Source organism: Psammomys obesus, unplaced genomic scaffold, assembly GCF_907164565.1.
Source record: "Psammomys obesus unplaced genomic scaffold, mPsaObe1.curated_primary_1811, whole genome shotgun sequence".
NCBI classification, from domain to species: domain Eukaryota; kingdom Metazoa; phylum Chordata; class Mammalia; order Rodentia; family Muridae; genus Psammomys; species Psammomys obesus.
In genome coordinates, this window is record NW_026593249.1 from 7,863 (window position 1) to 22,178 (window position 14,316).

The 14,316-nt window shown below is 39.6% G+C and overlaps 1 protein-coding gene across 1 annotated transcript; it reads left to right on the forward strand.

Moving 5' to 3' along the window:
• Positions 1-678: 678 nt before the first annotated feature.
• On the forward strand, positions 679-11,470 carry LOC129683544 (cytosolic carboxypeptidase 1-like; the record flags this gene model as incomplete). The annotated part of the gene is made up of 6 exons (XM_055616255.1): positions 679-764; positions 5,724-5,868; positions 7,441-7,594; positions 8,485-8,665; positions 9,437-9,566; positions 11,411-11,470. Coding segments are annotated over exons 1-6 (756 nt in total), but the record flags the coding sequence as incomplete, so codon positions are not given.
• Positions 11,471-14,316: the final 2,846 nt, after the last annotated feature.

The following is a 14,316-nucleotide window of genomic DNA, read 5'->3' on the forward strand; positions in this document are numbered from 1 at the left end:
AAACAAATGTAAATTTGTGTGGCTTTTCTCACTGCTTGTGAGACCCTATGGAGAAATAGAGGAGTGTAGCTCATTGTGTGGTGTGTGTGTGTGTGGTGTGTGTGTGTGCGTGTGTGCATGTGTGTGCACGTGCATGTCTACACACTGTGGTGCCTTTGTGGAGCTGAGGGTGGTCTCAGGCTCTTGCCTTTACTCTCACTTTTGCTTAGGGCAGGGTCTTGTCTTTGTTGTGGGCACTAATCTGGCCAGGTTCTCTGGATGAGCTTCCTGCTCATCTGAGAGTGCTGGGATTATACATGTGCTGCCCACATGGGTTCTGGGGGAGCCTCATGCTTTGGCTGTCTCCCTAGCTTCTCATGATTTCTTCATTATATTTGCCTATTTAACTTTTTTACAAGAAGTAAATTATTTTAATTAACCGAATACATATAATTTAACAGAAAAGAATTGGTAGCCATTCAACCTAACTTACCCCATTTTAGTTGAATTTTAAACAGGATATTATTGGTTAAGTTATAATTTAAGAAATCTCTCAGATTTCTCCAATACACCCTAAAATAATGAAATGCAGTATATTCAGTTTTCCTGAAATTTTGGTGCTTTTTAGAAAGGCAGGATTCATCTTTACACAAACAGCTCTGAAAAGAATGTTCTCTCTCTTCTTCCTCTCTCAAAGGCATGCAGCCACTTATGTACTCAGTTCAGGAGGCTCTGAACTCCAGACCATGGTGGATCCGCACGGGCACTGACATTTGTTACTACAAGTAAGTATTCTTACAGAAGCTCATAGGAGGGAGTGTGCTAGTGTTTCAGTGTACTGACGAAAACCGACTTCATATGTGTGCTGGCTAGTTTTATGTTAGCTCACACAAGCTTGAGCCACTGGAAAAGAGGGAGCCTCAATTGAGAAAATGCCTCCATAATGCTGGACTGCAGACAAGCCTGTAGGTCCTTTTCTTAATTGGTGATTTGATGTGGGAGGGCCTAGCCCATTGTGGCCAGTGCCATCCCTAAGGTTGGTGGTCCTGGGGCTATAAGAAGGCAGGCTGAGCAAGCCGTAGGAAGCAAGCCAGGAAGCAGCACCCCTCCATGGCCTCTGCATCAGCTCCTGCCTCCACATTCCTGCCCTGACTTCCTTCAATGATGAACGATGCTGTGAAGGTGTAAGCCAAGTAAATCCTTTCCTTCCTAGTTACTTTGTTCATGGTGTTTTAACACAGCAGTAGTAGCCCTAATTTTTATTAACTCTTTGGGAATTTTATTCGATGTATTTTGATCCTAGTCAACCCCTACTCCTTCCTCTAACTCCTCCCAATTTTATTCCTGTCTCCCTAACGCCCTTAACTTTGTCTCTTCCTCCTTTTCCTCTTTTTAAAAACCGCAGAGTCCAATTTGTGCTGCCCATATACCTGTGTGTGGGGACATCTGTGGTTGACCAATTAGGGGCCACAGCATTAAAGCAAACCAACTCTGTCTTATCCAGAAGCCACTGACTGTCCTTGGCTCTCCTGATGGGAGTGGAGGCTTGTTGCCCTGCTGACTGCAGGCATTCTCAGCTCTGTGAAGTCATGAGTGCAGCAGCCCTGTTGTATCCTGAAGTCACTGTTTCAGTCTGGTCCTTCCTGACCTGGATTTTAGAATCTTTTCTTCCTCCTCTTCTGATGTGGTCCCTGAGCCTGTGTGGTGTATATGATATAGATGTCCTGTTTGTGACTTCAGCCTCACTTCTAAACAGTCCAGAATCCTTAGTCCTTGCTCCCCGTTTTAATTCTAATTATATATGTAAACTATTCCCAGATAGCCTCCACTATATTTTTATAATGCTCATTTTGTTTCCTACAAGAACACATTAGGAACATGACTCTTGCATCTCACATCTATATAGTTGGCAGCAGTTCTTTACATCATTCGTCCTCAACCCAGTTCTCCTTTTATCCTTGGTGTGCTAATGCTGGGCCCTTGAGAGCACTTTGCCCTTGGCTTCCTGCGCTCCTGTGCTTGGAGTGCTGGAAGGTGCGATTTACTATTTCACAACTGGAAAGGCTGTTTTGTAAGTCATACCTTTCCTTGATAGAAGGACCCGTGATTACAGTTTGCTGCTGTCTTTTCAGAAATACTTTACTAATGCATACTACTTTCAGATTAAACTCGTAGAATTTAAACCATGTAAGTGTCTGACTGATAATTCTGTCCAGCCTTTCACACTGTGGCAGAGACTTGCAGTTTCACAGCATGGACTCTGTACCTCCTGTCTCTTTACTGATAGAATGCCTTCTTCATTCGCTTAGAGAACGCCTTTTGCTGTGTACTGCATGACGGCGTAGGCCTGTTTAACTGGAGCTCACTGGTGGTTTCATGTGAGATTTCATTTTCCTTGTGGTCTTCTCTTGGAGCATAAATGCTAAATAGTAGACGAAGTGCTCAGGTTTGAAAAACCTGCATCTAAACTAAACATTTAAAATTCTATTTTTAACTTTTTATTTGTTGTGAATTTTACTCCATGTACCCCAATCCCACTCATCTCCCTATCCTTTTATAATTGTCCTCTGCCCTTGTAGCCTCCCCCAAAATAAAAATAAATTATTTTTATTTTTTTTAATTTTTATTTATTTTTTTAAATTCTATTTTTTAAATGATAATTTCCCATCAGTCACACAAGATTTTGTATGTTTGTAATTTTGGTCATGGTGTTTATCTCTGTTGGATGCCAGTTTCTGTCCTATTAGTCTGGATTCCCCATAAAGTGGATTTTGACTTTAGATGTTGTTCTTAACTAGCACTGATGTCTCATCCCTTGAATCTTTGTGGGAAGATGACGCCTTCTAGAATTTAAACTGACCTAACCATTTATGCTCCCTTTGGAAAAACCTAGGTCTTAAATGCTGTTACTTTCTAGGGAAGAAATGGGCTTCATCTCAGTAAGGTTCCATTCCCGCCTTTTTGTTAGCAAACTAAGTAACACAAACAAAGGAAATGTGTACCCTGATCTCTACTGTACATTGCTGTAGTGCTTTTAATGCGAGGTCTGTAGGAAAGTGCTCCTGGATCACCTGTCACTGGAGTGATACGGTGCTGATGTGGACAGTGGTGGGCTAGGTTTTGGAAGAATTGCTCAGGCTATTAAATATTAAACATGCTTCTCTACATTTCAACTCTTTTCACATTGCAAAGACCATAGCATGATTTAAGTTGTTTTGTTCTGTATGAGGAATGATAAAAGAAGTTTTTGTTTTATTTAATTTTTTTTTTGCTTTTTCTCTGTCTACTTCCAGATGAGACGGCAATTTCTTGCAATTTAGTGTTCACTGGTTACCACTTCATATGTTGCATACATTGTTGTGTTTGCTCTCTAGAAGTCTGAAATCAGATCTTTAGATTGGAGGCTGTTGAGTTGGTTATAAACAGAGCAGAGTTGCCTTCTGTCAACATGCATGTCTTGTTTATTCATAGCCTGTAACTTTCATCGAACTGCTGTATGATGGCATGCATATGTGCTTCTCTGGTTAGCTGTCAATTCAGGGAAGAAAAAGTAGACAAGGCTTCCTTCTTGAGCCTGTTTTGTATGTTCCTTAGCTCTTAGCATGTGTCATTACCTGCCCACTCAAAATACAGTGATGAAGTTAATAACTTGAATATGTAATTGTATGAATAAATGACCTGTAATCCCTGTTTTTTCAAGAGGTTTTAGAACTTCAGAAATTAAGTCAAAGGGTATCTTTTTTTTTTTTTTACTATTTTTTATTTTTTTAATATTTTATTTTTATTAATTACAGTTTGCTCCCTTTGTATCCCACCTGTAGCTCCCATCCTTTTCCTCCCAATCCCACCCTCCCTTTCTCTTCTCCACCTATGCCCCTTCCCCAGTCCACTGATAGGGGAGGTCATCCTCCCCTTCCCTCTGACCCTAGCCTATCAGGTCTCATCAGGACTGCTTGCATTGTCTTCCTCTGTGGCCTACAGGCCAATGTCAGTGATCCTTAAAGTCTTTAAAACCTTAGAAAGCCCTGGACAGGGTGTTGTTCTGTGTGTCACTGCCCTTTGTAAATAGTCACCATCATGGGGTTAGTTCTGTTTGTGCATTCCAGAGCCCCTACTTCCATGCTGATTTGTAGAAAGTTTCTCTGTGTTTACTTATTTGTATTGTGGGGCAGGTGTTGGAGGGTGATGCCTGCACTGCTTGAGTGTGGAGGTCAAAGGACAACTTTGGGATTTGGTTCCTTCCTCCCACAATGTGATTCTGGGTACTGAAGTTAGCTTGTCAGGTTTGACAGGATGTGCCATCAGCCACCTAGCCATCTTATGGAGGGCCCCATGCTGAATTTTTAAAACAATTCTCAGATGCCATATTTTGCCCAGAAATACTTATCTTTAAACTTAAAGACCCCTTAAGACGATTTAACCACCTTGCCATTATCATACAGCAGAAAAATTAAGAAAATCCCTTCCTATAATCTAGTTAGTGTTCAGATTTCCTTAGGTACCATATAAATGTTGGTTGCTATTTAGGTTTCTTTTTTTCTATTAGGTTTGATGAAAGATCCAAATTACATTTTTTAAATATAAAAGCTGGAAAGAGATTTATTTGTAGGACTGTTAGCAGAAAGGAGCAGTCATAGAAAAATCATACTCTACAAAGTATTTCAGGTTAGAAATGTCTATTGGTTGCTGCTGATCTCCCTTGTTCATCACATGTCACAATTTATGTTAATTTGTCTTTTAATAGTTTTTATCAACAGGTTTTCCTTTTCTCTGATTGCTCTTGTTAAACTGGTTTCTCATATAGGACTTTTACATTTGTCTTTTGTGGATTGAATCCTTGCTGTTAACAAATATATCTTATTGGGTCTTTGCAAACTGTCAGATGTAAAGCTTAATCAACTTTAGGTGTGCTTTTGTCAAGAGCGCTGCATCTGTGATGCTGCAGATTTCCCTCATTCCGCATTACAACACATTAGGAAACGCGTCCTTTCTGGCTATTTCTGCTTTTACTCTTAATGCTAATTATGGTGAAGTGCTAGGTGTTCTGACCTACCTACCTTGAACATGTTCCTCAGCCTGTGGTCTGATGTAGGGAGCTATCACAGATGAGGTAAACTGAGGTCAGAATCAATCACGTGGAGAGCATGCGCTTCATGTGCAGTGTGTTCCCGCTAGAGAAGAGGGTAGTGCTGCCAGATGATGGCGCAGACCGAATAGCCTTTGTAGTGTGCCTTGTGGCTTGGAGGAGCACAGTCCCCATAGGCCATAAGCGCATGTGTTTGAACACTTAGCCCCTAGTTGGTGGAATTGTTTGGAAAGGATTAGGAGGTGTGGGCTTGTTAGAGGAAGTGTGTGACTTCGAGGTTTCAGAAGCCCATACAACCCCCAGTTTGTTTTCTCTCTCTGCCTCATGCTTGTGAGGCTTAACTGTGAGCTGCTGATTCAGCCCCGTGCCTGCCTGCCTGCCTGGTGCTGTGCTCCTGCTGTAATGGTCATAGCAGGATGAATTTCAACCAGCAACTATGAGCCCCAGATAAACTCTTTCCTCTATAAGTGGCCTTTCTTCTATAAGGTGTCTTTTCATAGCAATAGGAAAGTAACTAAAACAGTGTCTATTGAATTAAACAGTTCAGCTAAACTGGGCTTTTCTTTTTCTGTCTGAAATTCTACTTAATAAAATTAGCAAAGGAAAATCAGAATATCTGTGCAGGCAAAATAAAGTGCTTTATTCTTTTCAATTGCAGAAATCACTTCTCAAGAAGTTCAGTTGCTGCTGGTGGACAGAAGGGAAAGTCCTACTACACAATCACGTTCACTGTGAACTTTCCACATAAAGATGATGTGTGCTATTTTGCCTATCACTATCCATACACATATTCAACTCTTCAGGTGAGAGATCCTGGTTGTAAACTGATGAATCTCAGTTTGTATTATGAGTATCAGAAAACTGGAGAAAAGTTGCTTCGGCTTAAATATACCAATCGAACAGGGGAAGGTTGTATTTGTTGGAAACATGACAGGTGGGAATGTGATGATGAAGTAGCTGAAAGCCTGGGCATGGCCCAGTGGATAAAGTGTTCCTTGCACAAGTGTGAGAACCCATGTTAGAATCTGTGGCACCCACACAGAAGACCCAGACATAGTCTAGTGAGTTTCTGAACCCCAGTGCCAGGGGTGAAGGCAGCTGGATCTGGGTGCTTTTCTCAGGTTTGGTGAGAGACCCTGTCTTAGAAAAGAAAGAAGTAGAGAAGCAATGCTTGACACCCATGTCAGTGTCTGCCCTCACATGCACTCACACAAGTGTGTACACATGTCCACTCCATGCTTCCACAAATGAAAAACAATTTTAGAAAAGAAGGAAGGGAATTTACATATTTCACTTATCATTTGCAGAAATTGATACTTCTCCAACTTTCTGTGAATATATTTTAACTGAGATTTCAGTTTGCGTAACTGAAAGTACTACAATATAAATATAAACCTTGTAGAAGATTTTAACAGTAGGGAAATTAATCTACATTTTGAATTTTTCTGTAGGAAAATTAAATTTTGGCAAAGGAAATAGGTTCATTCTAAAATCTGAGACTCCAGCTCCTTAGAATGTATATGTAAGAGCTGTGGGATCGCTGAATGTTTGTATTGTAGCAGACTGAATAAATAATTGAAGTGAGCAAACAGCCAACTGTGTTCCATTTATTCCTTTATTTATTTTACTTACTCATTTATTTATCTATTTATCTATCTATCTATCTATCTATCTATTTAATTGTTTATTTATTTATTTTTATTAAATTCCATTTATTCTTGCAGCAAAGCATCTGACCTAAGGCAAAGGGTGTTGAAGGGATGGTCAAATACAGGAAAGAAACTGGACCCACATGAGTAGAAGTGGGGCCTGTCCTATGAGCAGAGGTGATGCGGTGTTCAGTAGAGGGTGCCGTTAGAAGCCTTTCTGGACTGAGTTCAGCCTTATAGCCTGGTCCTTATGAGTTAGTAAATTCTGTTTTGAGGTTCTTCATTCTTGGAAAGTAATAATAAATATATATAATCTTTAAGTCAGAAGAAATCATTCATAATTTATGTTTTGTAATTTTAGCTGGCCATTATGTGACATTAGTTATAATTCCAAAATTCTAAAGGCTTTAAAAACCAAATGCTTTCTTCACTGCTCAGACAGACAGCAAAGCCTGAGCTGGATTTATGTGAGCTTATTTAGAATACTGATTCCACCTGTGCTAACTTTGGATTCCAGGTAGGGTAAGCCTGTTGGTGTGGTGTGTAACTCGTGGCGGCACCTGTCTCCTTACATGCGGATACTTGTATTTTATTTGGCCCTGAGGCCTTAAAACTCTTATTTTAAGAACTGGTTTTACTTTTGGTTCTGTAGATCTTTAGATACATTGTTTCTATACACCAAAATTTAAAAATGATGATATATTCTGTTTTTAAATTTTTGTCAAGATGCATCTTCAAAAGCTTGAGTCAGCCCACAATCCCCAGCAGATTTACTTTCGAAGAGATGTGCTGTGTGAGACCTTGTCTGGAAACAGCTGTCCCTTGGTGACCATAACGGCAATGCCAGAGTCTAACTACTATGAGCACATCTGTCAATTCAGTAAGTCTGTCTTCTTCACTCACACTATCAAGCGTTCTCACTCGTGTGTGCTTTCTGTGTATTTTATGATAGAAATAATACTAAGAGCAGCCATAAGAAGATTTGGAAGTCTTGGCCCACCTCCTGGCCACAGACCCACCTATGTTCCTCTGGAATGTGAAGGGGTCATCTCAGATTTCCCCCCACGCTCCATTGATAGTCATATTTTTTAGTTCTTATTTCTAGAAATTACAGTAGTATTTTTACAGTAGTATTTTTAGAGTTCAAATATTTTGATAGCTAGTACTAAATAGCTGCTTGTTTTTTCTCTACCATTTAAAAATTTTAAATTACCTCAGTTTTGCAGCTGAGGTAGTAAAATAAGAGCACGGTTCAACTTTTGATAAATGTTTGAAATTACAAATGGAGAGATGCTGTGCATGGACACAGGCGTTGAGTTGTGGGACCGTAGCCTCTGAGTGCACTGTGACTCCGCTGCTGCTCTGTGTAGCATGCTGTTCCTCTGTGCTGCGGTATAGGTGTAGATGCTAAATAGCTTCCTTTTCTCCATGAGTTTATGAAACACAGTTTCATATTTTAAACTTGCCCAAGTGATAGTCTTTGTAAAACTGTGTTTCCACTTAAGAACTTTTTTCAAGTTAGATCAATCATTAGAAAATAAGCAAGTGGTTCCAGCCCTGTACATTGTTAAACTGTGTATATGTTCATATTATAAGCTCCTTGGTGTGGCAGCTTGCATGCATTTTCTGTAGTTTTCTCCTTAGGACTTATGCAGAGTGTGCACAGTAACTTTCCATTGAAATTCTAGAACATTTCTAGAACCCAAAATGCAACGTCATTCAAGCTTTCAGTAGCTGTTCATTTTCATTGAAATTTTGTTTACACTTTAGGAAACCGCCCTTATGTTTTCTTGTCTGCTCGGGTACATCCTGGAGAAACTAATGCAAGTTGGGTCATGAAAGGAACACTGGAATACCTCATGAGCAACAACCCTACTGCCCAGAGCTTGCGGGAGTCTTACATTTTTAAAATTGTCCCTATGCTAAATCCAGACGGTGTCATCAATGGAAAGTAAGTTAAGCAATTCTTAGAGAAATGTCATAGGTTGTTTTGGTGGCTACATATAAATTTGTTGCTGTAATAGCATTCAAGTTAATTCAGAAGATGACTTTGATGTTTCTTTTTTCTAGAAGAAATCAAGTGTTGGTGGGTAATTCATCAAAGATGAACTTTTAAATGCATGTGTCAGTGTTATGATTACATGAGAATGTAATTTCATAAAGTCGTTTTGAATTGTCTCAGAAAGCTGTGTCAGGACGTGAGCTCCTAATATGCAAGTCTTGGTTCCTTGTCGTCGTGTGGCGGTAGGCTATGCTGTGCTCCATAACATTAGCACACAGCTCCTGTGAACAAACGACAGCCTAGTTACAGGTGTTCAAGACGACACAATGTTCATGTATTTGCCTTTCTCAGATGGAGGGATCAGCGCATGTATGAGACAATAGATGCACCAGCGTACAGAGGAACTTAGTATAGCAAATGATTGCTGTTTAATCAATAGAAAATAGCTCTATTAATAAGTTTTATAAAGTAGAGAAGGCCTGAATTGACAACTTATTTTTCTATAGCTTACAAAAGTTTATTTTAAATTTAAATCACCATTGTTACATAAATGTGGCATAAGATTTCACACAAAGCAAATGATGGATGTGAGTTTACTTAAAGAATATGATATATGCTCACTTGAGCCCCATCTGCATTTACTTGAATCCTTACTGGAATAAGTGTCAGAAGTGTATAGGATGCTCTGTGGACTTGTCTTTTCTTCATGTGTGTATGTAGTCACCGCTGCTCCTTAAGTGGAGAGGATTTGAACAGACAGTGGCAAAGTCCAAACCCAGATTTACACCCTACGATTTACCACGCTAAGGGGCTACTACAGTACCTGGCTGCGGTGAAGCGCTTACCTCTGGTACGTGGCTGTATTTTATTTCCCTTTTTAGACACAAATGCATTTATTGATTAACGTCTTAGTTAATATATTTAATATATTTAATTTAATTTTAAATTATTTTTTTTCAGATTATCATGCAAAGTGACCTTCCTCATCATGACATCTTCACACCTCTGTGACATACCTTTTTCTCCCTTGTTTTCCTACCCCTGTCTTCCTCTGTCCTTGCTTCCACCTCTCGCTGGTTCTAGTGCTTCCCTCAGTGGGTCCTCTTTTCTGCTATCCTTTTTTGTGTTGTGTGTGTGTCACATAACCAGATTTCAACCACATGGGGAAAGGATATAATAATATATACTATCATTAAAATGTGATTACAAAAAGAAGCATCAAAGCAAAATCACACAAGGCAAATATTGTAGGATTGTGAGGATTCATTATCTTTAAAGCACAAAACATTAAATAAATATTTTTATTATAATTTATTCACTTAGTATCCCAGCTGTAGCCCTCTCCCTACTCCCCTCCCAATCCTACCCTCCCTCCCTCATCTCCCATGCCCCTCCCCAAGTCCACTGATAGGGGAGGTCCTCCTTCCCTTCCCTCTGATCCTAGTCCCTCAGGTCTCATCAGGACTGGCTGCATTGTCTTCCTCTAGGGCCTGGTATGGCTGCTCCCCCCTCAGGGGGAGGTGATCAAAGAGCCAGCCCCTGAGTTCATGTTAGAGAACATACCCTTTCCCATTACTAGGGAATCCGCTTGGAGACTGAGCTGCATAACCTAGAACCATCTGTGCAGTGGTTCTAAGTTATTTCCATGAATGGTCCTTGGTTGGAGCATCAGTCTCAGAAAAGAACCCTGGACCCAGCTTTTTTGGTTCTGTTGCTCTCCTTGTAGAGCTCCTGTTCTTTTTTGCTATCTTATTGCTTGTCATCCCTCTTCCTTTCTAGTTTTGTGACTGCACATATGTTTATATATTTATAAATATATATATATCTAAAAACAGTTTTAAACCTAGGTTCCATGTATACACCAGTATCTTTTTCTGTGTTGTGTTGATTGTAGTTAATGTAATGATTTCCAGTTGCATCTGTTTTATCAGATGCATAAAATTCCTTATATAAGTGTGTTGATTAGGAGCAGTCTGGCTGGCTCATACGGTACCTCTAGTTTTAGTTTTCTTGAGGGATGTCCGTACTGATTTTCACAGCTACTGGACATGGTTACATTTCTGAACAGTAAAAGGGGTTCCTCTTTCCTGTCAACGTTTGTTTTTTGTTTTCTAATAATAGCTATTCGTGTTGGGGTAAGATAATAATCTCAGAGCAGCTTTAATTTATACTTCCCTGGTGGCTAAGGATACCAGATACTTTCTTTTTAAAAAATTACATTTGTTTAATTATTTTGCATGTGCGAGGGGTGTTGTACTGGTCCACAGTACAGCTGTTTAGGTCAGAGGGTGATTTGTAGGAGTTTTCTCCCTCCACTATATGGGTCCCCAGACACCCTTTTAAGTATTTATTAGCCATTTGTATTTCTTCCTTGAGAACTATGTTTTTGGTTCATTATACCGTTTACTGAGTGGATGATTTTGTTTTTCATGTTTAATATAAAAAGTCTTTATAGTGTTTAGATAAAAAAACAAAAACAAAAAAAAAAAAAAACAGCCAAAACCAAAACCACAAACAGCAGACTTAGGTTTCTGTGGTGCTGGAAACTGAGCCTAGGCTCTTTCAGAGGAGCAGCTTTCTCTAGATGGCTTTGAAGGCTATGGTGATTGTTTCCTTTGTCACGCAAACACTTTAATTTTATGTAGTCTTGTTTGCCAGTTGGAGTTATTTCTTATGCTGTTCCATCCTCTTCAGCAAATCCTTGCCTATGCAGTGCTTCCAGAAGCACCTTCCTCTAGTTCTCCAAATCTTCAGGTATCCTGTCCAGGCCTTTGACCTATTTGATGGATTCTGTGCCAGCTGTGAGAAGTAGATGTTTCTCTCTAGATTTGGGAACCCAGATTCTCCAGAACACTGTTCAGAAGGCTGTTGCCTTGGTTGCTTTTCTGTTGCTGTGATAACATCACATTCAAGATCATTTCTAGAAGATAGTTTATTTGGGGCTTAAAGTTTCAGAGAGCCTATGACCATATTGGAGAATATGACAGCAGGCGTGGTGCTGGATCGGTTATCTGAGAGATCACATCTTGAGCACAGCCATGAGGAGCGAGAGCTAACGGAACATGGTGTGGACTTTCAAAACCTGAAAGCCCACCCCCAGTGACATAATACCTCCTTTAAGATGGCCATGCCTCTTAATACTTCCCAAACAGTTCCATTAACTGGGGACCAAGTATTCTAATATATGATCCCATGGGGACTGTTCTCATTTAAAGCATGACAGCTGTCTTTTTTTCTAGTCTGGTTTTTGCCACTGTCATAACTGTTGTACATGGTTTGTGAATTTGGTTCTGCTCATTTTCAGGCCTGTATTTATGCCCATGCCCAGGTTGCATTTGTTACGATAACTTTGTGTCTCCACCTTTGCTCTTCTGCTAAGGATTGGTTTGGCTCCTCAGGGTCATTTTGTACTTCTGTGTGGATTTTAGGATTGTTTTTGTTTCTGTGAAGGTTGGTACTGGAATTTTCTCTGAAGATGGGGAGTGCGTTGACTTTGTAGATCACCTTTGGTAGTGTGTTTACTTTTACAGTTGTCAACCCATAAAGGTGGAAGCCCTTCAGTCTTACAGTGTTGTCTTTAATTTCTTCAGTCTCTTAAAAGTTTTCATGTAGAGGCCTTTGATCTCCTTGGTCAGGCTTATCCCTAGGCGTTTATTTATTTGTTTGTTTGTTTATTTTTGAAGTTACTATGAATGGGGTAGTTTCCTGCTTATTCTCTTGGCAAATTCGGTTATTGACACCTGGAGAGGCTGCTGACCTTCCTGTGCTGGTTGTGTCTGCTTCAACGTTGCTGGCCATTGCAATGTAATGAGAGTTTTCTCTTAGTCCTGGGTCCTCTAAATACAGGGAACGCTTCTGCCTTTGCTTTTTTTTTTCTTTTTTTTTTCAAATGGGAACATTTTGACTTCTTTTTCTACTTTTGTGTGTTTCCTCCTCTTGTGTTATTGTTTTAACCAAGGCTCTGAGCACTTTGTTGAATAGAGTGGAGAGAGTAGGCACCCTTGCCTTGTTCCAAATTTTGGAAGAAATGCTCTCAGTTTCCCCTCATTTAGTGTAATGCTGATTGCAGGCTTGTTTTATACAGCCTGATAGTATTGCTATTCTTATTTCTTTGCATTTTTTTGTGAAGGGAAGTTCAGCCTGCTGGAGGCTTTGTCTCTGCAATTTCTGTTCCAAGTCATTTGTATGCTCTATGACTCTTTACTGACTCAAGCGCATTCAGCCAGCTTCATAGGATGAGACCAGCTCAGTCATGGTGGCTGATTATAACATGGTCTTGAATTTGTTTTGTAAGGATTTTATTGATCATTTTTTTGCAAGTGTGTTCATTCAAGGCATTGGCCTCTAGGTGTTTGTGCCTGTTTGTGATGTCATATGCTTTTTTGATGTGGTGGTGATTCTGGCCTTCTAGAATGAGGTTGGCTCTATTCCTGCTTCTCAGTTTTGGAAGATTGTATCAGCTCTTCCATAAAGGTTTGGTAGAATTGTCAGTGAATCATCCAGTCTATGTTGCAATATATATATTGTATATATATGTGTGTGTGTGTGTGTGTGTGTGTGTGTGTGTGTGTGTCTGTATGTATATGTGTGTGTATGTGTGTGTATGTATGTATAGGCATATATGTATATATGTATTTTATTTTAATTATTCCATCACTCTCCATTGTAATTTTTTTAGGTTGTTTGTATCTTCTTGGTTTAATTTTGTTAGGCCATATGTACCTAGGAATTTATCTATTTCTTCTGGATTTTCTAGCTTGAATATGATTCTCTGTGTTTCATTGGAATGTATAGTAATGTTTGCCCTTCAGTTCTTTTAACCGCCAGCTCAGCTGCTCTTTCTCTATATTGGTGAGTCAAGGCCATTTACATTTAAGGTTGTTAATGAGAGGTTTTATTTGTTGCTATAATTCTGCTGTCCTTCCCCCTGGTTGTTTGGATTAATACTTCTGTGCTCCTCTCTCCTGGTATGTGGAGTTTGCTGGTTTGCTGTGTTGGAAAGGAAGACCTCCTTTCTAGTTGTGTGCTTCTCTTCTGTAATGGAGTGTCCTCATGAGCATCATACTGTCTTCTTCCTCTGTGTAGTGCTCTCTCTTGTTGCCTTGGTGGTCATGGACTGCTTTAGCTTGTGCTTCTCGCAAAACACCCTTGTTTAACTCTCATTTTTAAAAAGATAGCTGTGCTGGATAGAGTAGTCTCATTGGCAGTTGCTTTCAGGGTTTTAAGTGCATCATAGGGTTGCTGATAAGACTGGCTATTCTTTCAGTTTCTGCCTGTGAAGGTGAGTGGATGCTTTTCTTTACAGTTCTTAACATTGCTTTGCTCTATTTGGACTCTCAATGTCTTGACTATAATAAGTATTGAGGAAGTTCTCTGTTTATGTGTCTTTTTGGTTTCAAACATCTCTTGTGTTTGAATGTTGATTTCCAAAAGTCTGGGTAATTTTTTACTCTAACTCCATTAAAAAGATTCTTTATGCTTTTAGTGTTTATCTCCTGGACGCTTAGTCTCTTGATCATGTCCCACAGTTTTGAGAAGTTGAGCTCATATTGATTTTTTTTTTCTAGAAGCTTGAACATAGTATTTTGTCAGCCTTGCTT